This window comes from Suricata suricatta, chromosome 17 (assembly GCF_006229205.1).
Source record: "Suricata suricatta isolate VVHF042 chromosome 17, meerkat_22Aug2017_6uvM2_HiC, whole genome shotgun sequence".
Taxonomy (NCBI): domain Eukaryota; kingdom Metazoa; phylum Chordata; class Mammalia; order Carnivora; family Herpestidae; genus Suricata; species Suricata suricatta.
Genome location: NC_043716.1, coordinates 28,010,315 through 28,030,349, shown reverse-complemented (window position 1 = coordinate 28,030,349; position 20,035 = coordinate 28,010,315). Strand labels below are relative to the sequence as shown.

Here is a 20,035-nt window from a genome sequence, read left to right as displayed (position 1 = left end):
CTGACAGCTAGCTCAGAGCCTGGAGCCTGCTTCAGATTCTGTCTCTCTCTCTCTCTCTCTCTCTTCTCCCCCATTTGTTCTCTCTCTCTCTCAAAAATAAACAAACATTAAGAAAAAGAATGTTATATGAGTGAAGTCATGAATCGACTTTCGTTTCCCCCAGCAGAGCTCTCCGGAGAGTCATCCAGGCTGTTGTGTGTATCCGCAGCTTGCTCCCGGTTACGGCGGAATAGCATTCCCCGGCCCGGACGGGCCAGTTTGTTTAACCATTTGGGTTATTATTAACAGGCCGTTGGCTCTGTTCAAGGCCATTTGGGTTGTTTCTAGTTTGGGGCTATTACAAATAAAGCTGCCATAAGCATTTATTTACATTTTTTTTTTAATGGGAACATAAGTCTTCATTTCTCTGGGATAAACACCCAGGACTGCAATTGCTGGGCCATACGATAGTCAGCATGGTTAGTTTTTTAAGACATCACCAAACTGTTTCTCGGAGATTCTGTACCATTCTGTATTCCCACTTGCAATGCACGAAGTGATCCCATGTCTCCATATCTGGCCGCACATTGGCATTGTTGCTGTTGCTTTTCATTTCTGCCTTTCTGACGGATGTGTAGTGATCTCTCATCGTTTTAATTTGCATTTCCCTAATGGCTAGTCATGTTAAACACACTTCCCTGTGCTTATCTGCTATCTTCTTCAGTGAAATATCCCTTCAAGTCTTTTATCCATGTTCTGTGTGGATTGCTGGCTTTTTCTTACTGTTGAATTTTGGGTGTTCTTTATATACTCTAGGTACTATTACTACTATTCTGTTAGATGTGGTGTTTGCAAACATTTACTCCCACTCTGTAGTTTGTTTTTTCATTCTCTTAACAGGGCTTTCCATAAAGCAAAAGTTTCCCAATTTAATGAGGTCCAGTTTATCAGTTTTTCCTCTGTGAGTCATGTTCTTGGTATCTTTTGATAATTTGGTACCTCTTTGCCTGGCACTATGTTCCACATTTTCTCTTCTCCTTTCCCCCACAAACGCTTATATTTTACATTGACATCTGTGGTCTATTTTGAGTTATTTATTTTTTTATAAGATGTGAGACTTATATTGAGGTCCTTTTTCTTTGCCTCTGGATATCCAATGGCTCTAACACTATCTGTTGAAAAGGCTATTCCTCTCTTGAATTGTTTTTGAACTGTAGACACTGAGGACACAGGTCACCCCAAGATGGGCCACATGAAGATTATTTTGAGCTGAAGGCAATCAAGATCCTATGGGCTCAAGAGAAAATTTGCCCCTCTTTTAACTAGATGGAAGAATCTAAGTTGGGGGTCTTTCTCAGAATCAGGGTTATTAGCAGAGACCAATTTTATCTGAGTGACCCATCTGTATGGCAAACATTTAATTACCTTTTGTCTTCTCTTCTTCTTAGTCCTTACCCCTGAAGTTCCAGACCCTCACGCTGTGGTCCTCAGTTCAGGATGACATATGTACCTCATTTTGCATGTCTCTGGAATTTCCATGTCTGTGGATTCCCCGTATGTACGCTATTACATTTGATTTTCTCCTGTTAATCTGAATATGTATGTGTAAATATATACACACACACATACATATATCAGCTAGAAGGTCCTTTGAGAGGGCAAGAATTCTTGCTCCCCCAAAACAACCTTTGTCAAAAATCAATTGAGGTGGGGAGGGACAGAGAAAGAGGGAGAGAGAGAGAATCCCAAGCAGGCTCCCACAAACCATTAGATCATGACCTAAGCCGAAATCAAAAGTTGGACCTTTAACCAACTGAATCACCCAGGTGCCCCCCAAGATTTTGTTTTTAAGTAATCTCTACACCTTAGGTGTGGCTCAAGCCCACAACCCTGAGATTAAGAGTCATAAGATCTGCTGACTGAGCCAGCCAGGTACCCCAGGAATGTGATCTTATCTTTTAAAAATTTTTTAATGTTTATTTATTTTTGTGAGAGACAGACACAGCATGAGTGGGGGAGGGGCAGAGAGAGGCAGACAGAATCCGAAGCAGGCTCCAGGCTCTGAGTAGTCAGCACAGAGCCCAACTTGGGGCTCAAACTCACAAACTGCAGAGATGATGACCCGAGCTGGGGTCGGACGCTTAACCAACTGAGCCACCCAGGCGCCCCAGGAATATGATCTTTAGTAGTCAAACTAGAATCTCCTGGTCAGCTTAGTTAACTAATCTACTTGATAACCCCACCCCCACCCCCACCCCCACAGAAAGGCTTTGCCTGAAACAATCCTTTCTTTTGTTGGTAACTTCCTTGTCTAGAGGTTTCTGCCTACAAAAGTCTCCCATTTTGTACAGCTCCTTGGATCCCCTTTCTTTCTATTGGCTAAACGGTATGCTGCCAGATTCATGAATCATTGAATACAGCCAATAAGATCTTTAAAATTTTTCTAAATTGTGGGGTGCCTGGCTGGCTCTGTTGGAGGAGTGTGGGACTCTTCAACTCGGGGTCGTGAGTTCGAGCTCCAAGGAGGGAGTAGAGATTACGTAAGTAAGTAAAACTTAAAAAATTGTTACAAAGTTGTATTTTATTTGTTCAACACACCTATATACAACATTACCATTACTTCAGAAAATTACCTTATGCTCCTTCCCTGTCAATGTCTGCCGTTTATCCCTCAGGGTGCAGCCGTAGTTTCTAGTTGATTTTACACCATTGTTTCATCAGGCTGTCCCCTGGCCCTTACCTGTATCTCCATCATATCTACCATGTAAACCCATCACATGCTTTAAAGTTACATAATAATGTTTGTCGACTTTTATGCAATAGTTTCACCTCTATTTTATTTTAGAGAAATAATCCAAATATGAAAAATACCATATGGAAAAATATATTTACTATAGCTTTATTTTTGCAATGAAAACATGAAATCCATAAAGTCTAACTATAATGGAATGGCTAAGACTATTTGAAGCTCTGGTTACAGAGACCAACTTGGAAGCTTTATTATTATTTTTTTATGTTTAAAATTTTTTTCTTGAGAGAGATAGAGTGCACCCATGAGCAAGGAAGAGAGGCAGAGAGAGAGAGAGAGAGAGAGAGAGAGAGAAACTTAAGCAGGTTCCATGCTCAGTGTGGAGTCCGACACAGGGTTCCGTCTCATAAACCTTGAGATCATGATCTGAGCTGAAATCGAGAGTCCAATGCTCAACTGACTGAGCCACTCAGGCAGCCCCAACGTAGAAGCTTTAGATAGGAAATGCGTAAAATAATGTTTGTGACACAGTTATTTCTGTTGGACTAAGGGTGTAACTTGTATATATATCTTTCCAATGTTCCTCTAGAGGCTTATCCGTGATACCCTCATTATGGCTGTTTGCACATCCTCGGACCACCCCAGAGAAGCCAGATGCCTAATTCGTGTCTCTGGCCCAAATCTCACTGTGCTTGTCCGTCACTGGCAGGACTGTCATTTCACAAGGCTGCAGATAAAAAACATCTGTCCATTTACGAGAAGCAGGGGGAGAGGGATAGAGAGGGAAGCAAGAAAAGGAGTTGTCACATGGATTTTGGTTTTGTTTCATTTTCTGTCATGTGCACATTTGAAATAGAATATGTAGCAATAGCCTGACTCTCATACTGTCCCTGTATTATCCTCTTTCCTCTACCAGGAAACTAGCTTTTAGACAGACACACACGCACACACACACACAGAAAATTCCTACCATTCTTTTCCTCTTTTCCCCTTCCAAAACCTGTAATTCCCTCTTTAAAATGACTTGTGGGGCACCTGGGTGGCTCAGTCGCTTAAGCCTCCGGCTTCGGCTCAGGTCAGATCTCACGTTCGTGGGTTTGAGCCCCACGTCAGGCTCTGTGCTGACAGCTAGCTCAGAGCCTGGAGCCTGTTTCCGGTTCTGTGTCTTCTCTCTCTGCCCTCTTCCCCTCTCATGCTCTGTCTCTCTCTGTATCAAAAATAAATAAAACATTTAAAAAATTGTTTAAAAAAAATTAAATGACTGTTGTGGGGTGCCTGGGGGTTAAGCGACCAACTTTTGATTTTTGCTCAGGTCATGATCTCACAGTTTGTGAGTTTGAGCCCCACATCTGGTTCTGCACTGACTGCACAGGGCCTACTTGAGATTATCCCTCTCTCTCTCTGCCCCTCTTCCACTCACACACTCTCTCTTTCAAAAATAAACTTTAAAAATAAGTAAACAAAAAAGTTTAAAAAATTAAAATAAATGACTTGTGAAGACAATGTTAACACAGAATGATGCTAATGACAAATTATCAACATAAAAAAACAGAATTTCGTATTATTGTACTTAAAATGATGGAGACCAGAGAAAAATATATCCCAAATGCCAACCATGGTGTTTTGTAGGACCTAATTTTTTAAAATTTCCAAAATGTTCATATACATGCAATTTTGTCGTTAAAGTAATTTTAAAGATAAGTCTATGAGAATGGAATCGCAGTTTTCAACTACCGGCAGGTTCAGGCTTCAGGTGTTTGGAGGTAGATGCAGTAGGTTTTGAAACGTCAGGCCTGTTGCTGCGGAGGGAAGACAGGAGCGGGGCAGGAAGGACGGTTCTCGTCGTTATTTCTCTGCAGCGTCTCAGTCCTGTCCCACGACCCAAGTCAAACGCATTAAACGCCCCAGCCTCTCTGATCTGTCCCCAAAACGGCAACGGCGGACGAGGCGGGGCAGACAGAGCACCCTGAGAGCCGCAGCCGGGCTCGCGGTCCCGGGACCCAGGAGAGCGCGGGTGGGACAGCTGCAGCCTCGCCCCGCCCAGGCCCCGCCCAGGCCCCGCCCCACGCCCCAGTCGGAGCCAGGCCCCACCCACCGCCGTCACGTGGTGGGGCGCGGGGTTCAGCCTTGGGCTGATACCGCAGTACTGTATTCGCCATGGAGCTGGCGCTGGGGACCTCGCCTGCGGTGCTGCTGCTGCTGTTGCAGCTGGGCCTGAGTACCGGTAGGTTCGGGCAAAAGGTGCATCAGCGGCCGGTGCATCCTCTTCTCTCCAGGGATGAGAGTCTGTCAGTGGTTTGTGCCTTTTAGAGCCAATCTCTTTCGCCCAGTTTCTACCTTCCGTGATCAAACTGCTTTAGGACCTCACTTTTTTTTTTCTTTTTTAAAATAACATGCTAAGTGCTTTTTCTACCCCTTTCTGGCTCTGAGTGGTCTGGTGCTCCTGTCTTCCCTACGCCTAGGTTGGAGCAGTTGTGCTAAATACTTGAGTTGGGGAAACTGCTCATGGGTGAGGTTTCCACGATCCTAAATCCACCTCCCTTTTCCTGCGTGATTGGCTCCTAAATGGGGTTATGGGGACTTTTTCTTTTGAGAGAAACGTGTGGTCCAAAGGGCCCTGAAAAATCCTACCTCGAATGGCTCGTTTCATTGAGATAAGGCCTTTCTCTCTCTCTAACTTGAAAGGGACAGGATAACCTTTCCCTTCACTGCGATTCTTTTTTTTTTTTAATTTTTAATTTATTTTTGATACAGAGAGAGACAGAGCATGAGAGGGGGAGGCGTAGAGAGAGAGAAGGAGACACAGAACCGGAAACAGGCTCCAGGTTCTGAGCTAGCTGTCAGCACAGAGCCTGACGTGGGGCTCGAACCCACCAACGTGAGATCTGACCTGAGCTGAAGTCGGAGGCTTAACCGACTGAGCCACCCAGGGGCCCTCACTGCGATTCTTTGGGGCAAAAACAAATTAGTGTTTAATAGGAATGACTTGCAAATTGATTTTCAGTCCTTCAGCAAAATGGCTTGTGGTCTAAATCAAGATCTGAGAACTCAAACTGGCCACAAACTTGCCTTGTGACCTTAGGCGGGTTGCTCAACATTCCTCCTCTTCCCTTGTGTAACTGGGGACCCTCTGGCCTTCCAGCTTGGGTCCGGGAAATGTTGCCAGATAGGTTGGTACCCCCGCTCCCTATAAATTTTCGCAGTGCTCACTGCCAGGGAAGGGAGGAGTGCCAGCCGTTAAGTGAAAAGGGACCCAGGCTGTATCTGTTTTCCAGGAGATTTCCAGGAGATTTTGTGATCTTCTGTCACTTGTATCTGAAGTCTTCCAGCCACATCTGTGATCTAGCCATTCTGTTCTGCTCCTCAAGACACTTTCTGGTTTTCTTAATCAGTTACAAAACCCCTTCGTCTCATCTACTCCCTTCTCTCCTTTTTGAGATCAGTTTTTTTACTCCTTGTCACGGGGGCTTGAAGTTTAAGAAAAGAGGAAGTAGAAGGCAGGAAATGCCCATCATCCATAGCCTCTCATCATCTGTCATCTTTGGACTTTAGCTTTTGTTTTTTCTTTACGTGCAGAGGGTATTTGAGAAAATCAACTGTAAGTTGAGAGTTGTTACTTTAGCAAAGGTGACATGGAAAATGTATATAACTTACCCTTTTCTGATACATATCGTGCAGATGGCTACAAAGATAACTAAGGAAAATTGGAGCTGCGGGAATGAAGGATCTACATGTATATATATGGCTTTTTATCTGGGCAATATCTTTCTTTTGATATTTGGAAAGCCAAACTGCCTTCCCGAAAAGTGATGCCGGGGACACTCTTGCCAACAGTGCCGAGGGCTGGTCTCCTCCTTGTGGACATTGAGCACTGGCCGTTACTTTGTTGTCTATCAAATAAGCAAAGATCTTTTTAGTGACCTCATACTGTTTTACTTTTCATAGCTGAATATTAGTGATGTTAACCTTTTTTCACATATTTGTAAGACTTTGAATTTCTTTTTCATACATGATTTCCTCACAGGCTTTACCCACTTATCTATTAGGATCTTTCTTTTTTATTTTCTTTTTAAATTTATTTATTTTGAGAGAGAGGGAGAGAGAGAGGATCGCAAGCAGCCTCCAAGCTGTTAATGTAGAGCCCGACTTGGGGCTCAAACCCACTAACTATGAGATTGAGCCAAAATCAAGAGTCAGCTCTTAACCAGCTGAGCTACTCAGGCGCCCCAGGATCTTCCTTTTTTAAATTGATCTACACAGGTAAGGAAAATTGCTGATTTTCATATTTGTCACAGATCTTTCTTTGTTGTTTGCCTTTTAATTTTATTTTTGATGTGCATAAATTTTATTGTACAGAAAATGTAGCAAGTTTCTGTCCTCAGCTCTGTTGATATTTTTCTTTTTTTTTTTAAGTAGTTTATTGTCAAATTGGTTTCCATACAACACCCAGTGCTCTTCCCCACAAGGGCCCTCCTCCATCACCACCACCTCTTTCCCCCCTCCCCCTTCCCCTTCAACCCTCAGTTCGTTTTCAGATATTTTTCTTTATAGTTTCTGGTGTATGCTTACATCATTTCCCCATTCAGAGATCAGAAAAACATTCAATTATATTTTCATATTATTTTTAATATCTAAATTTTAGAATTGAAATACTTTATCCACTTGAAATTTATGTTAAGTAAGGACCTACGTTTTGGGGGGCACCTGGGTGGCTCAGTCAGTTAAGCGTCTGACCCTTGGTTTCAGCTCAGTGAATTTGAGCCTGACACCCGGCTCTGCATGGACTGTGCTGAGCCTGCTTTGGAGTTTCTCGCCCCCTCTCTCCCTCTCGCTCTCAAGAAGTAAAGAAAAAACAAACAAAAAACATAAAAAAATTGTTTAATAGGAGTTACATTTTTTTTCCTTCACAAAAGCTAACAGTTCCCCCAACGCAGTATAGTGAACATTGGTCCCTCTAATTTGGGAGACCTCTTCAATAATACATTAAATGAGATAGAAAAGCCAGCCTTTTGTATTTTGAGATTTTTCCTCCCCCCCCCAAAATGTAAATCTGTTTCTCTTCCTAATTTTTTTTAATGTTTTTTATTTATTTTTGAGAGACAGAGAGAGGTAGCATGAGCAGGGGAGGGTCAGAGAGAGGGAGACACAGAATCCGAAGCAGGCTACAGGCTCTGCACTCGCTGTCAGCACAGATCCCGATGCGGGCCTTGAACCCACAAACTGTAAGATCATGACCTGAGCTGAAGCCGGACGCTTAACCGACTGAGCCACCCAGGTGCCCCTGTTTCTCTTTCTAAAACAGAATTGTAGGGGTGCCTGGGTGGCTCAGTTGGTTAGGTGTCTGACTTCGGCTCAGGTCATGATCTCAAAGTTCGTGCGTTCAAGCCCCACATTGGGCTCTCCGCTATCAGCGTGGAGCCTGCTTTCATTCGCCTCTCTGCCCCTACCCTCCTTGTGTTCTCTCTATCTCAAAATAAATAAAGTTAAAAAAAACCCCAGAATTATAAAAGCGTTTCATGCCTTCTGTTAAAAATTCAAATATTACAGAAGGTGCAGAAGAAAAAGTGAAAGCCCCCAACCTTCTGTGTGACTGTTAAGTTCGGTTTGTTTTCTCACAACTGAAGTCTTTTCCTTATCTCCACAGTACATTAGAGCGAGTACCTCGCCAAAAATACGAACCGCATCATCTCTAGCTTAGCACGGCCATCTCTACAGTCTTGGGATTTACCTGCGTGGTTGACATTCTTCAGGAAAATCGCATTGTGCTTCTGTTTCAGGAACAGTCGTTGACTGGCCCGCAGAGGAGGGGAAGGAAGTATGGGATTATGTGACTGTCCGCAAGGATGCCCACATGTTCTGGTGGCTCTATTATGCCACTAACCCCTGCAAGAACTTCTCGGAACTGCCCCTGGTCATGTGGCTTCAGGTAAAAGTGGCCTGGCTGCCTGGCCAGGTTTTCCCCACTTACTGCTTTGCTTGCTCATAAAGGCTCACAGCTCAGCGGGGCAGGACTGGTCTGGGGGGCTCCTAGGCTGGGGGTTTGGTGCCCTCCGGAGGCAGGCAAAGACAGTGGTGTACTAAGAAGGCCAAATCAGAGAGCATGGGGTGCTAACCTTTGCAGAGGTCTTTTTATATTGAGCCCAGTCAAGGGGCGCCTGGGTGGCTCAGTCAGTTGAGCGTCCGAATTCAACTCAGGTCATGATCTTGCTGTTGGCGGGTTGGAGTCCTGAGTCTGACTCTGTGGTGATGGCTCGGAGCCTGGAGTCTGCTTCGGGTTCTGTGTCTGCCTCTCCCCTGCTTGCGTGCTCGCTCTCTCTCTCTCTCTCGCTCTCTCTCTCTCTCTCTCTCTCCTAAATAAGTAAACACTCTGTTGAGCCCAGTCAGTGGCAGGAGGCCTCAGTGGCAGCTCCTGAAGGCTCATGTGACTATGTGCTGACAAATGTTTGGACAGGTTCCTGAGCAGCCCTCCCTCTGTCTCTCTTCTCCCAGTCCTACCTAGACCCCAACTTCTTGCCCCCAGAAAAGCCCCCTTTTGGAAGGACTCAGCCTTGTTTTTGTATCTTAGTAATTTTTTTAATGTTTCATTTTATTTTTGGGAGAGAGAGACAGCATGAGCAGGGGAGGATCAGAGAGAGGGAGACACAGAATCTGAAGCAGGCTCCAGGCTCTGAGCTGGCAGCACAGAGCCTGACACGGGGCTCGAATCCACGAGTGATGAGATCATGACCTGAGCTGAAGCTGGACGCCCATCTGACTGAGCCACCCAGGCGTCCCTGTATCTTTGTATTCAATGATGGGCCCTATCCTTCTCCCTGAGTGTGTTTGGGTTTTAATCTTGAGCTCTGACTGTAGGATGGAAGGCTGGGAACTGGTTGAAGGCAGTTTTGGGGGACAGGCAGAGGAAACTCTCTTGCATTCCTAAAATACCTGCCTAGAGGTGGCCCACACCCACCTGGAAGACCGGTCTCTAGGGAGGGCTTGAGGAGCACAGTCTTGCTTCAGCCTCTGGAAACTGGCGATTGCTCACTGGTAATTAGGGTGTCCGGGTCCTCCTCTCCAGGGGATGCACGTGTCACTTCCTCCCAAAATGCCAGTATTCACGGGCACTGCCCTGGGCTCGGCCTCCTGGGTGAGATAGAGTGCAGACGAGCTGGTGAGGGAGGAGGCGTTATCACAGCTGTCTCCTTTGAGCTGGAGGCGAGGCCCAGCCGAGGGCACAGATGTAAAAGTGTCTGAGAAGATCCCTTGGGGGTACCTCAGCGCACTCCTGTCCACCTGGGGCAGCAGGGTTCTGTTTTCTGGGCTTTGGGTATTTTATTTTATTTTTTTCAATTAAAAATAATTTTTAATGTTTATTTTTGTGAGAGAGAAACAGCATGAGTGGGGAGTGGGGGAGGGGCAGAGAGAAAGGAAGATGCAGAATCTGAAGCAAGTTCCAGGCTCTGAGCTGTTAGCACAGAGCCCGATGCGGGGCTCGAACCCACGACCGTGAGATCATGACCTGAGCCGAAACCGGATGCTTAACCGACTGAGCCACCCAGGCACCCCTGGACTTTGGCTTTTAATCTGAGGGATTTTACTGTTTTTCAACTTTTTCCTAATCAGCAGGATTTTTCCCTCCCTCTAGTGAAAGCTGCCATACAAGCCAAGAGAGAGCCCTTTAAGCAGAAGGTGGGAGTGCAAGCCCAGTCCTACCCAGGCCGCATTCCCTGTCACGTGCTGCCCCGCAGGCACTTTCTGGGCTCTCTGGAATTTAAATTCTTTTGTATGTTTTTTATTTATTTATTTATTTTTATGTTTTTTTAAATTTATTTTTAATACAGAGAGAGACAGAGCATGAGAGGGGGAGGGGCAGAGAGAGAAGGAGACACAGAACTGGAAGCAGGCTCCAGGCTCTGAGCTAGCTGTCTGCACAGAGCCTGACGCGGGGCTCGAACCCACGAACGTGACATCTGACCTGAGCCGAAGCCGGAGGCCTAACCGACTGAGCCACCCAGGCGCCCTTTTATTTATTTTTGAGAGACCGAGAGAGACAAGCAGGAAAGGGTCAGAGAGAGAGACAGACACAGAATCTGAAGACAGGCTCCAGGCTCTGAGCTAGCTGTCAGCACAGAGCCTGATGTGGGGCTCGATCCCAGGAACCGTGAGATTATGACCAGAGCTGAAGTCGGATGCTTAACCGACTGAGCCACCCAGGCGCCCCCTTTAAAAAAAATTTTTATTTATGTTTTTTATTTGAGCTCTCTGGAATTTAAAAACCACTGAATTTCAGAAGTTGCAAAACCTTCCTTTTTATCTGGATTGGTTGCCAACATTTTAAATTCAAGACATTTCTTTCTTTTTTCCAAAAATCAGGAGACTTGGCAACCTGGGGCCCAAACTTGCTATCCCAAGGCTGAGGCTCAGACAGGGTGGGAGCCTCTGGGACAGAGGATCCATCTGTCCACACCTGTTTTCTCCACGCATGTGTTTCTCGGCCCCTGGAGGCTGCCCACTTTGTGACCTTGGGTTAGGTTAGCCCTCTGAGTTGAGGTACTGTTTGAAGGTTATCAGCTGGCTAACATACCACCCTTGCTTCGTTTCCTCGGAGGCACACAGGAGAAGGAAATGATGAGGGAAGAGATGATTAATTTAGAGGAAAAGGAGACCTTAGCAGCCTCCCGAGTACGTGAGGAGGACTCCTCTGGGCAGCTCTTTGAGAATTGAAGTCCTGTGGTCTGAGTGAGGGAACATTGGAGGAGTGAGCTGTTTTAGGTACACTTTCTTTTTTTTTTTCATTTTTTTTCTAAAAAAATGTTCTTGAGAGGTTGTGCAAAACTATCGCATTGACAAACATGACACAAGTGAGTTCAGCAGTCAGTGCACCTGCTCAGTTCATTCACGTCTTCAGTGAAAGATTCTCTAACACTGTGGAACTGAAGAAGAATACTAGCTTCAGTGGGCAGCTGGTAAGCACTAGAGTCACACTAGAATGAGCAGATATTACCCAAGTAAAATTCTGTTGTTAAGGTCGCCTGGGTGGCTCAGTCAGTGAAGTGTCCAACTTCAGCTCGGGTCATGATTTTGCGGTTCATGGGTTCGAGCCCCACATCGGGTTCTGGGCTGACAGCTCAGAGCCTGGAGCCTGCTTCGGATTCTGTGTCTCCCTCTCTGCCCTTCCTCTGCTTGTGCTTGTGTGCCTGTTCTCCCGCGCTCTCTCTCTCTCTCTCTCTCTCTCTCTCTCTCTCTCTCAAAAATAAATAAACATTAAAGAAGTTTAAAAAATTCTATTGTTAAAGATGAAACAGGTTTAAGGCCATTCAGGTTCAGAGATACCAATCTTTCAGAGGCCCATCTATTTTTGTTTGAAGAATGTGACCTTTCTTCCAACTTGTGGTCTTAAACTTCTGTTTTACAAAATCCAAAAGGAAAATACAGAGGAAATCAATACGATAGAGGTTATATTAAATAAGAGTAACAGGGGAGCCTGGGTGGCTCAGTGGGTTAAGAGTCCGGCTTTGGCTCAAGTCATGCTCTCATAGTTCATGGGTTCGAGCCCCGCGTCGGGCTCTGTGCTGACAGCTCGGAGCCTGGAGCCTGCTTCAGATTCTGTGTCTCCCTCTCTCTCTGACCCTCCTTGCTCGCCCTGTCTCTCTCTGTCTCTCAAAAATAAATAAAAAACATTAAAAAAATTAAATAAGAGTAACATACAAAGCTGTAATTAAGATGAGTTAAAGAAAGCCGAAGCATTACAGTTGTAAAACGTGCTTGTTCCTTGTTGAACCAGTCCTACACTAGGAATTAGGTAATACATACAATTATTTTCAAGTCGATTACTTTATGTCACTGTAACACGTTCTCTTTATCAGCGCACTGTTGAGCTAACTAATCAAAAACTCTACACATGTAAATTCCCTTACAATAGCAGCATGAACCTGCAAAGTTGTCATTCTCTTTTTTTTATTTAATTTTTAAAACGTTTTGATAGAAGAGAGAGACAGAGCACAAGCAGGGGAGGGGCAGAGAGAGAGGGAGACACAGAATCGGAAGCAGGCTCCAGGCTCTGAGCTGTCAGCACAGAGCCCGACATGGGGCTCAAACCCACAAACCGTGAGATCATGACCTGAGCTGAAGCTGGACGCTTAACTGACTCAGCCACCCAGGCACCCCAAAGCTGTCATTCTCAAATGACTTTGTGAATGAAAGGAAAAAGCAGACAAAGTAACATATTAAGGAGAAATAATGGGAACTGGAGGATCCACGAAGTTCAGCTCCTTCAATCAGCCAGCCCGCTTGCTAGCAGCAAGGGATGGGTCCCGAGGAGGAGTGCCGTGGGAATGTGGTCACCAGGGACCTCTGTCCTATCCAGAGCCGGTGTAGGAAGCTGCTTGTTCTTCAGGTTTGATTTAGCCAGGTTGTAATCCCCAGAATCAAAATATTTTTGCCCTTTCTGCAGTTGTTTCCTGAAGAAACCTGAACCTCCAAGCTTCTGTCCTGCATGAGGATGTCTTGCTTTTAGTTTTGCTTCTTTGCTCTCTCTGGACTAGTCCCTTCATCCTCCATTTCCCTCTGCGCCTCTGTGGAGGTTGTCTCCGAGACTTCCACAGGCTTAGTGCTCCCTCTTACCCCCTTCTTTCCCAGCATTTAAAAATGTTTATTTATTTGAGAGAGAGAGAGAGAGAGAGAGAATGTGAGTGTGGGAGGGGCAGAGACAGAACCCGAAGCAGGATCCAGGCTCTGAGCTGTCAGCACAGAGCCTGAAGTGGGGTTTGAACTCACGAACCGTGAGATCCTGACCTGAGTTGAAGTCAGACTTAACCGACTGAGGCACCCAGGCGCCCCTTAGGTACACTTCAAGCCATTTAAGCATTTCGGTTGGTCTGGTGACACATTTCCCATATTTCAGAATCACTGCATAGTCCTCGGCCTTGACCAGCACCCCATCCCAAACTTCTAAAGAAAAAAGGATTTCACAGTAGGATGTTCTCAAAGAACAAAACACCCTCTAGCCTGTTTGTCATTGCCATGGGGTGAGGGGAGGTAGGGAGATGCCATCTCCTGCTGTCACCCACAGCTTTCCCAAAGCAGGACAGGAGATTGGGATTTGCCCCACAAGAGCCAAGTCCCTGGAATTCCCAGCTTCCTGCCTTGCGCATGTCTTGGACATGAGAGGGGTTGACAAGGTGTTTTGAAGGTCAGCGAGCCCCAGGTCAGGTCAGGGTCCAGTCTCAGAGGATGAGAAGTAGGAAAGTTGCTTCTGGGGCTCAGAAGCCAGGTCTTTTCCCTTTATTTATTTTTAAGCAATCTTTCTACACCCAACATGGGGCTTGAACTCACAATCCCGAGGTAAGAGTCACATGCTCTACTGACTGGGCCAGACAGGTGCCCCTGGGTCTTTAGTCTTTACAAAGACTTCGGCAGTTTCCAGGGGGCTGTCGGTACAGACACCGCTGGTTCCCCGGGTCAGTCGTGTTTTGTAGGACGCTGACCCAGCCATCACTAAATCATAAATCGTTTAGGTGAATGTGGTCATTGTGATCATGACTAAGATTTGACGAAGGTTTTCTCTGGGCTTATTGTGTTGTTCATTTTCTCTTCCACAGGGTGGCCCCGGCGGCTCCAGCACTGGATTTGGAAACTTTGAGGAAATCGGGCCCCTTGACCATGATCTCAAGCCGCGAAGAACTACCTGGGTACGGTGAGCACAGCCCCTACCTGAAACTGCCCTGTGGCCTCACACCCCATTCTGGGTGGGGTCGCAGATGATTCCGTCTCGCTCCGTCCTCTGCCCCAGGGTCCTGGGCCTTGTGCACTTGTCCATAGGCTTCCTCTCTAACCGGCCTCTTCCATTTCTCAGGACAGCTTGTCCCTCCCCAGGCTCTCTTGCCTTCCCACATCCTGACCTTTCTGTCTACCTGCTGGACAAAGCCTATTTCAGCAGACACTCTGGACCTTGTCATTTCCTGCCTATTAGCCATCTCTGCTGTACAACCACAGGGTCTCATCTTCGGACCACAACGTCCAATCCTGTCCCCTCTCCCCTCTCCTACCCTGTTTCTTGAGTCCATCAAGACTTCAGAGCCCTTGTCCTTTGCCCTTTTGGTGTTTCTCTTGTTCTGTCTTCATCCCCTACCTCTTTCTTAGTTTCACGTCTTGCCCTAACCCCTCTCTGCTCAACTGCTGGCTCCTTCATCCTTCTCTGGAAACAGCAAAGCCGCCCCCGCCTTGGGGCAGTTGCGCTGTGCACCTGCTTGGCCCCTGCGCCCTGGGGCCAGACACTGGCGGGCAAAACCACAACCCGCCTGTGGGCTTTGCCTGGGCTATGGCTGCTGTGTGCGTGAGCAGGGGAGGGGCAGAGAGAGAAGGAAACACAGAATCTGAAACAGGCTCCAGGCTCTGAGCTGTTAGCACAGAGCCTGATGTGGGCCTCGAACTCACAGACTGAGAGATCATGACCTGAGCTGAAGTCGGATGTTTAACCAACTGAGCCACCCAGGAGCCCCTGGTCTTTACCTCCTATTTAAGCCTTGGCCCAGAGCTTTCTAATGAGGGAGCTGGGGGCAGGAGAGAGTATGTACTAGGGAACCCAGCGCACATACGCTCCAGGATGCACTTACACATACCTCCTACCCTACCCTACCCTAACCCACTGTAGTCTCTCCCCAGAGCTCTGCTGGAGCTGCGGTCCCTGAGGGCGTGCTGGCTTCCCAATTCCAAGTCCATTAGATCCTTCATGGGATTCTTTTCATTGGACTTCGATGCCACACTGTCGGCCACGTCCATGTCTTAGGTATTGCTGTCCCCTGCACTCTGTCCTAGGTAACGTTCTCCTCTATGCATTCTTGGGGCAGCCTTGTCCTTTCAAACTGCTTTAATGACACGAAGACGGTGATGCCCCCCAAGTCAGTGTCTCTAGCCCAGAACTTTTTGCCTGGGAACTGTTTTTCCATCTGCCTCTGAGTCGTCTCCTTGTGGGTGTCCCTCATATATCCCCTGTTCAACGTATCCCAGGCTGAATTCATTATTACACAAGACCCTCTGTCCATGCACAAAACCAGCCAGCTCTCCTGTGGCCCTTATGGTAAGTGGTACCACCATGCAATCAGGTGCCTGAGCCAGAAACCGGAGAGCCATCTCATCTTCCCCTGCCCCTCCTCTTCCTCCCCTCCCCCTTATCCAATCAGTTTTTCCTAAAAATGAATTGTTAAAGTATCGCTTTATTGAAATATAATTCACATACCATACAATTCACCTGTTTAAACAATTCAGTGGTGTTTAGTATATTCAGAGTTTTACCGCCGTTACCACAGTCAGTCTCAGACCATTTTCACTGCCCTTCCATCCCAGAAAACCTCATGCCCCTTGGCCGTTAACCACTAATCTCTCCTTAGGCAATGTCGAGTCAACTTTGTCCTTGTAGGCTCGCCTGTGTCGGCCATTTTGTAACAATGGAGTCACACAGAATGTGACCTTGGCGTGTCACTTAGCGTGTTTACAAGGTTCATGCATGTGGTATGTGCCACCACTTCCCTGTATGAAGGTGCGTCATAGTCCATTGTGTGGCCATGGCACAGTCTGTGTATTCTTCTGCTGATGGACACTTGGGTGGTCTCCACCCATGAGCTGTGTGAATAGTGCAGGGGCCACTGGTGCAGACATTTGACTTGAGTTCCTATTTTCAGTTTCCGAGTGGAATTGCTGGGTCACATGACTCTGCTGAATACCCAAGTGCTGTTGATATTCTTCATCCCTTTTCCGTCCTCTCTGGTGGCCGCCTTCAGAGTGCCTCTCCAGTGCAAATCACTCCTCAGTTTAGTATCTTTCAGTTCACAGAAGACCAGATCCAGATTCCTGGGCATGACCCGGTCTCTGCCCACCTCCTGCTACATCTTCCAACATCTGCCCACATGCACTCTACCTTCAGGCCCAGGCCTGGGCAGTTTCTTGTTTCGGACTTCATTCCTTTGGCCACTCTTTCATACCTAGCTTACCATACTCACACCTACCATTCGAGACTCCATGCAGGACCACCTGTTCTTTGAGGGCCCCTCTGAATCCTTTGATTCCCTTTGTCTGTCTCCCTGCTGGTCTTTTTTTAGTGCGTTTTACTTTTTGCCTCAGTGTCTTTGCACATGCTGTTCCCTCAGCCTGGACCATTCCTGAACTTGCTTCTGACTGAACTATCACTTCCACTTGGCTTGTCCCCAAGCTTCCCAGAACTGGGAGGGTAGTATGGCTCAGGCATAGAGCCTGAACGAGAAGTGAGGAGACTCGGGCCTCAGTGCTGATGCTGCCATCCCTGCCCAACTCTGTGACCGTGGGCAAGTCCTGGGCCTTTTTTCGGCTTTAATTCTTTGATCAGTAAAGGACATGACTAGACTGAGTCATACTTCAGATGTGCGATTCTATAACCCTGAGCCTCTTCGGAAGACGCATTAGGATAAATTCCATACTTACAGTGTACCGGGAGGCGAGGCCGGTGTGGAAATGGGGCTCATCTTGAAGAAAACTGCTGTGTGGTATTCAGACCATGGATGTACCCTCACTACTTCCGGCTGCCGCTCGGATGACGCAGTGTGGTTCTACCCGAGCTAACGTTATTAAACTTAGGACACTCCATTGTGTGAAAACTGACAGCTTGTGCGTTTTGATCCTCATGTTTGTTAACCTTTCCTCCTTGCCTCTCCTTTTCTTTGCCTTAATAGCCTATGTTTATACTTTTTAGAAATCCCTTTTAGCAGTAGGCTTGTAGGCCCACTGTTATCCTCACACATGTGGGTTTTGTTGAGCTCATAGAAGATGGTGGAAAGACAGTTGGTGACTGACTGATTGTGCCACTCGATTTTCCTGTGCGACGTGTAGCTCCAGTCGGCCAGTCTCCTATTTGTGGATAACCCTGTGGGCACCGGGTTCAGTTACGTGAACAAGAGTGACGCGTATGCCAGAGACCTCGACACGGTGGCGTCAGACATGATGGTCCTCCTAAAGACCTTCTTCGATTGCCACAAAGAATTCCAGGTCAGCAGCAACTCGGGGACAGCTAAGCAAGGGGCTCGAGGTCACACTGTTACATCCCTCCTAATAAACTGAAGTTTCCCCAAGAGTTCAATGTCCAGCCGTTATCAGAGAAAACCTTTCTGCACCCGAGATCAGGTCATGGCCTTCTGTTTCTAGCCTCTCTAAAGGTGGTTTTGAACTTGAAAGAATGGCCCAGGAGCCTGGTACTCAACAAGATAAGGGGGAGGGGGAGGGGAAGGCCAATAAGAGCAGATTTGTTTTGTCTGGCCATTACATGCAATAGAAATTTGAAATGAATTTATATGGGGAAAAAAAGGCATTCGGAATATTTAATTCTTTGTAAATTCCTTTTCTTGCTAGACGATTCCATTCTACATTTTCTCAGAGTCCTACGGAGGAAAAATGGCTGCTGGCATTGGTCTAGAACTTCATAAGGTAACAGGAAAGATGACTTTGTTGTTTTGGTTTCAGGCTGATTCTGTTCCTTTTTATATCATGTGATATTAAATATACTATGAATAGGACCTTGTGGTACCTTGTACATGCAGAATAAGGTCAAGTCTCTAATAATAACCATGAAAAGTTTCTTTTTCTTTTTTTAAATGTTTTTATTTACTTTTGAGAGAGAGAGAGAGAGACAGCATGAGCAGGGAAGGGTCAGAGAGAGAAGGAGTCACAGGATCTGAAGGCAGGCTCTAGGCTCTGAGCTAGCGGTCCGCACAGAGCCTGATGCGGGGCTCGAACCCACGAACCGTGAGATCGTGACCTGAGCCGAAGTTGGACGCTTAACCAACTGAGCCACCCAGGCACCCCAACCATGAAAAGTTTCAAAGGGAACAGTGAAGGCTGCACTACTGGATATGAAACTGGTTATAAGAAAGCTATTGCGAGTAAAGAGCGTGGCACTCGCTTAGCAGCAGACTTACCTGCAGCAGGACGAAGAGCCCGGAAGCAGATTTTACGTGTACTTGTGTGTGTACGTGGATCAGAGGTATGTGTCAGGATATGATCGTGTGGCACTATCATACCAACATGGCATTTCAAATCACTGGGCAGCAGGCAGTATTCAGTGAATGGTACAGAAGTGAATGGCTCCCACTTTGAAGAACAGTAACATTGAGTTCCTTCTTCCATAAAACATCAATTGTCAATAGATTAAAAGTTGGAGCATAAAATCATCTAGGGGCACCTGGGTGGCTCAGTCAGTTAAGCATCTGGCTCTTAACTTAGGCTCAGGTCTGTGAGCTTGTGGTTCAAGGGATGGAGCCCCATGTCAGGCTCTGCACTAACAGTGTGGAGCCTGCTTGGGATTCTCTCTCTCTCTCCCTCCCTCTCTCTCTCCTTCTGCCCCTCTTCCCTATACACACTGTTTCTCTCTCTGTCTCTAAAAAAATAAATAAGAAAGAAAGATCTGTGTACCTATATAAATATAATAGAAAAGGTATTATTGATAATCCGTAAAAGAAGACAATATCCTAAGAAAGACAAAGTCCTTTGCAAATTGGCAAAGAATGCAAACAAGCAATTTATAGAAGAAATACAAACAGCCTGTGAACATGTGGAAAATGCTTAACTTTTATTAGTAGCCAAATCTATGGGATTTATAAATATTTAAAAGATTGTTGATACCCAGTTTTGGTTAAGAAATCAGGGAAATGAATAAAAAATTTTAAGATGGTGAATCATTTTATTTTATTAAAAAAAATTTTTTTCTAATGTTTATTTTTCAGAGAGAGATAGAGTGCAAGTGGGGGAGGGGGAGAGAGAGGAAGATGCAGGATCCAAAGCAGGCTCCAGGCTCTGAACTGTCAGCACAGAGCCTGACATGGGGCGGGAACCCATGAACTGTGAGATTATGACCTGAGCCAAATTCGGATGCTCAACTGACTGAGCCACCCAAGCGCCCCTAAAATGGTAAATCATTTTAAAAGGGCAATTTGGCAGTATCTGTCAACTTTTCAAGTCTGTACGCCCTTTGACATTTCAGTTTCAGGAATCTGTCCTGTGTGTGTCGAGGATGTTTGAAAATACACTATTGCTTACAATGTCATCGACATTGTATTCATGTATGTGTGTGTGTGTATGTGTAGGCTTGTGAAAGCAAAAGGCTTAGAAGGATATGTAACATCTTAACTGTGGTGAACTGGGGAGTGGAGGGGCTGCACGTGGGACAGAGGGGAACGTTTCCCACATTTTCTCCGGTCCCCTGTGGTGTTTAAGTTTGTTTACAGTGAGCTTGTATGAGCTTCACATTTTTTTTAATGTTTATTTTTGAGAGAGAGAGAGAAGGAGAGAGGGAGCATGTGCACC

The 20,035-nt window shown here is 46.2% G+C and overlaps 1 protein-coding gene and 1 pseudogene across 1 annotated transcript in view; one reads left to right on the top strand and one right to left on the bottom strand.

Annotated features, from left to right (window-relative positions):
- Window positions 1-4,845: 4,845 nt before the first annotated feature.
- SCPEP1 (serine carboxypeptidase 1) overlaps window positions 4,846-20,035 on the top strand; it is a 35,667-nt gene continuing 20,477 nt past the window's right edge. The window contains exons 1-5 of the mRNA XM_029928369.1: window positions 4,846-4,952; window positions 8,506-8,654; window positions 14,311-14,400; window positions 17,570-17,725; window positions 18,086-18,160. Of these exons, the coding sequence (XP_029784229.1) occupies window positions 4,886-4,952; window positions 8,506-8,654; window positions 14,311-14,400; window positions 17,570-17,725; window positions 18,086-18,160 (537 nt within the window). The 5' untranslated portion in view covers window positions 4,846-4,885. The remainder of the gene's footprint in view (window positions 4,953-8,505; window positions 8,655-14,310; window positions 14,401-17,569; window positions 17,726-18,085; window positions 18,161-20,035) is intronic.
- On the bottom strand, window positions 12,988-13,270 carry LOC115282380 (annotated as a pseudogene).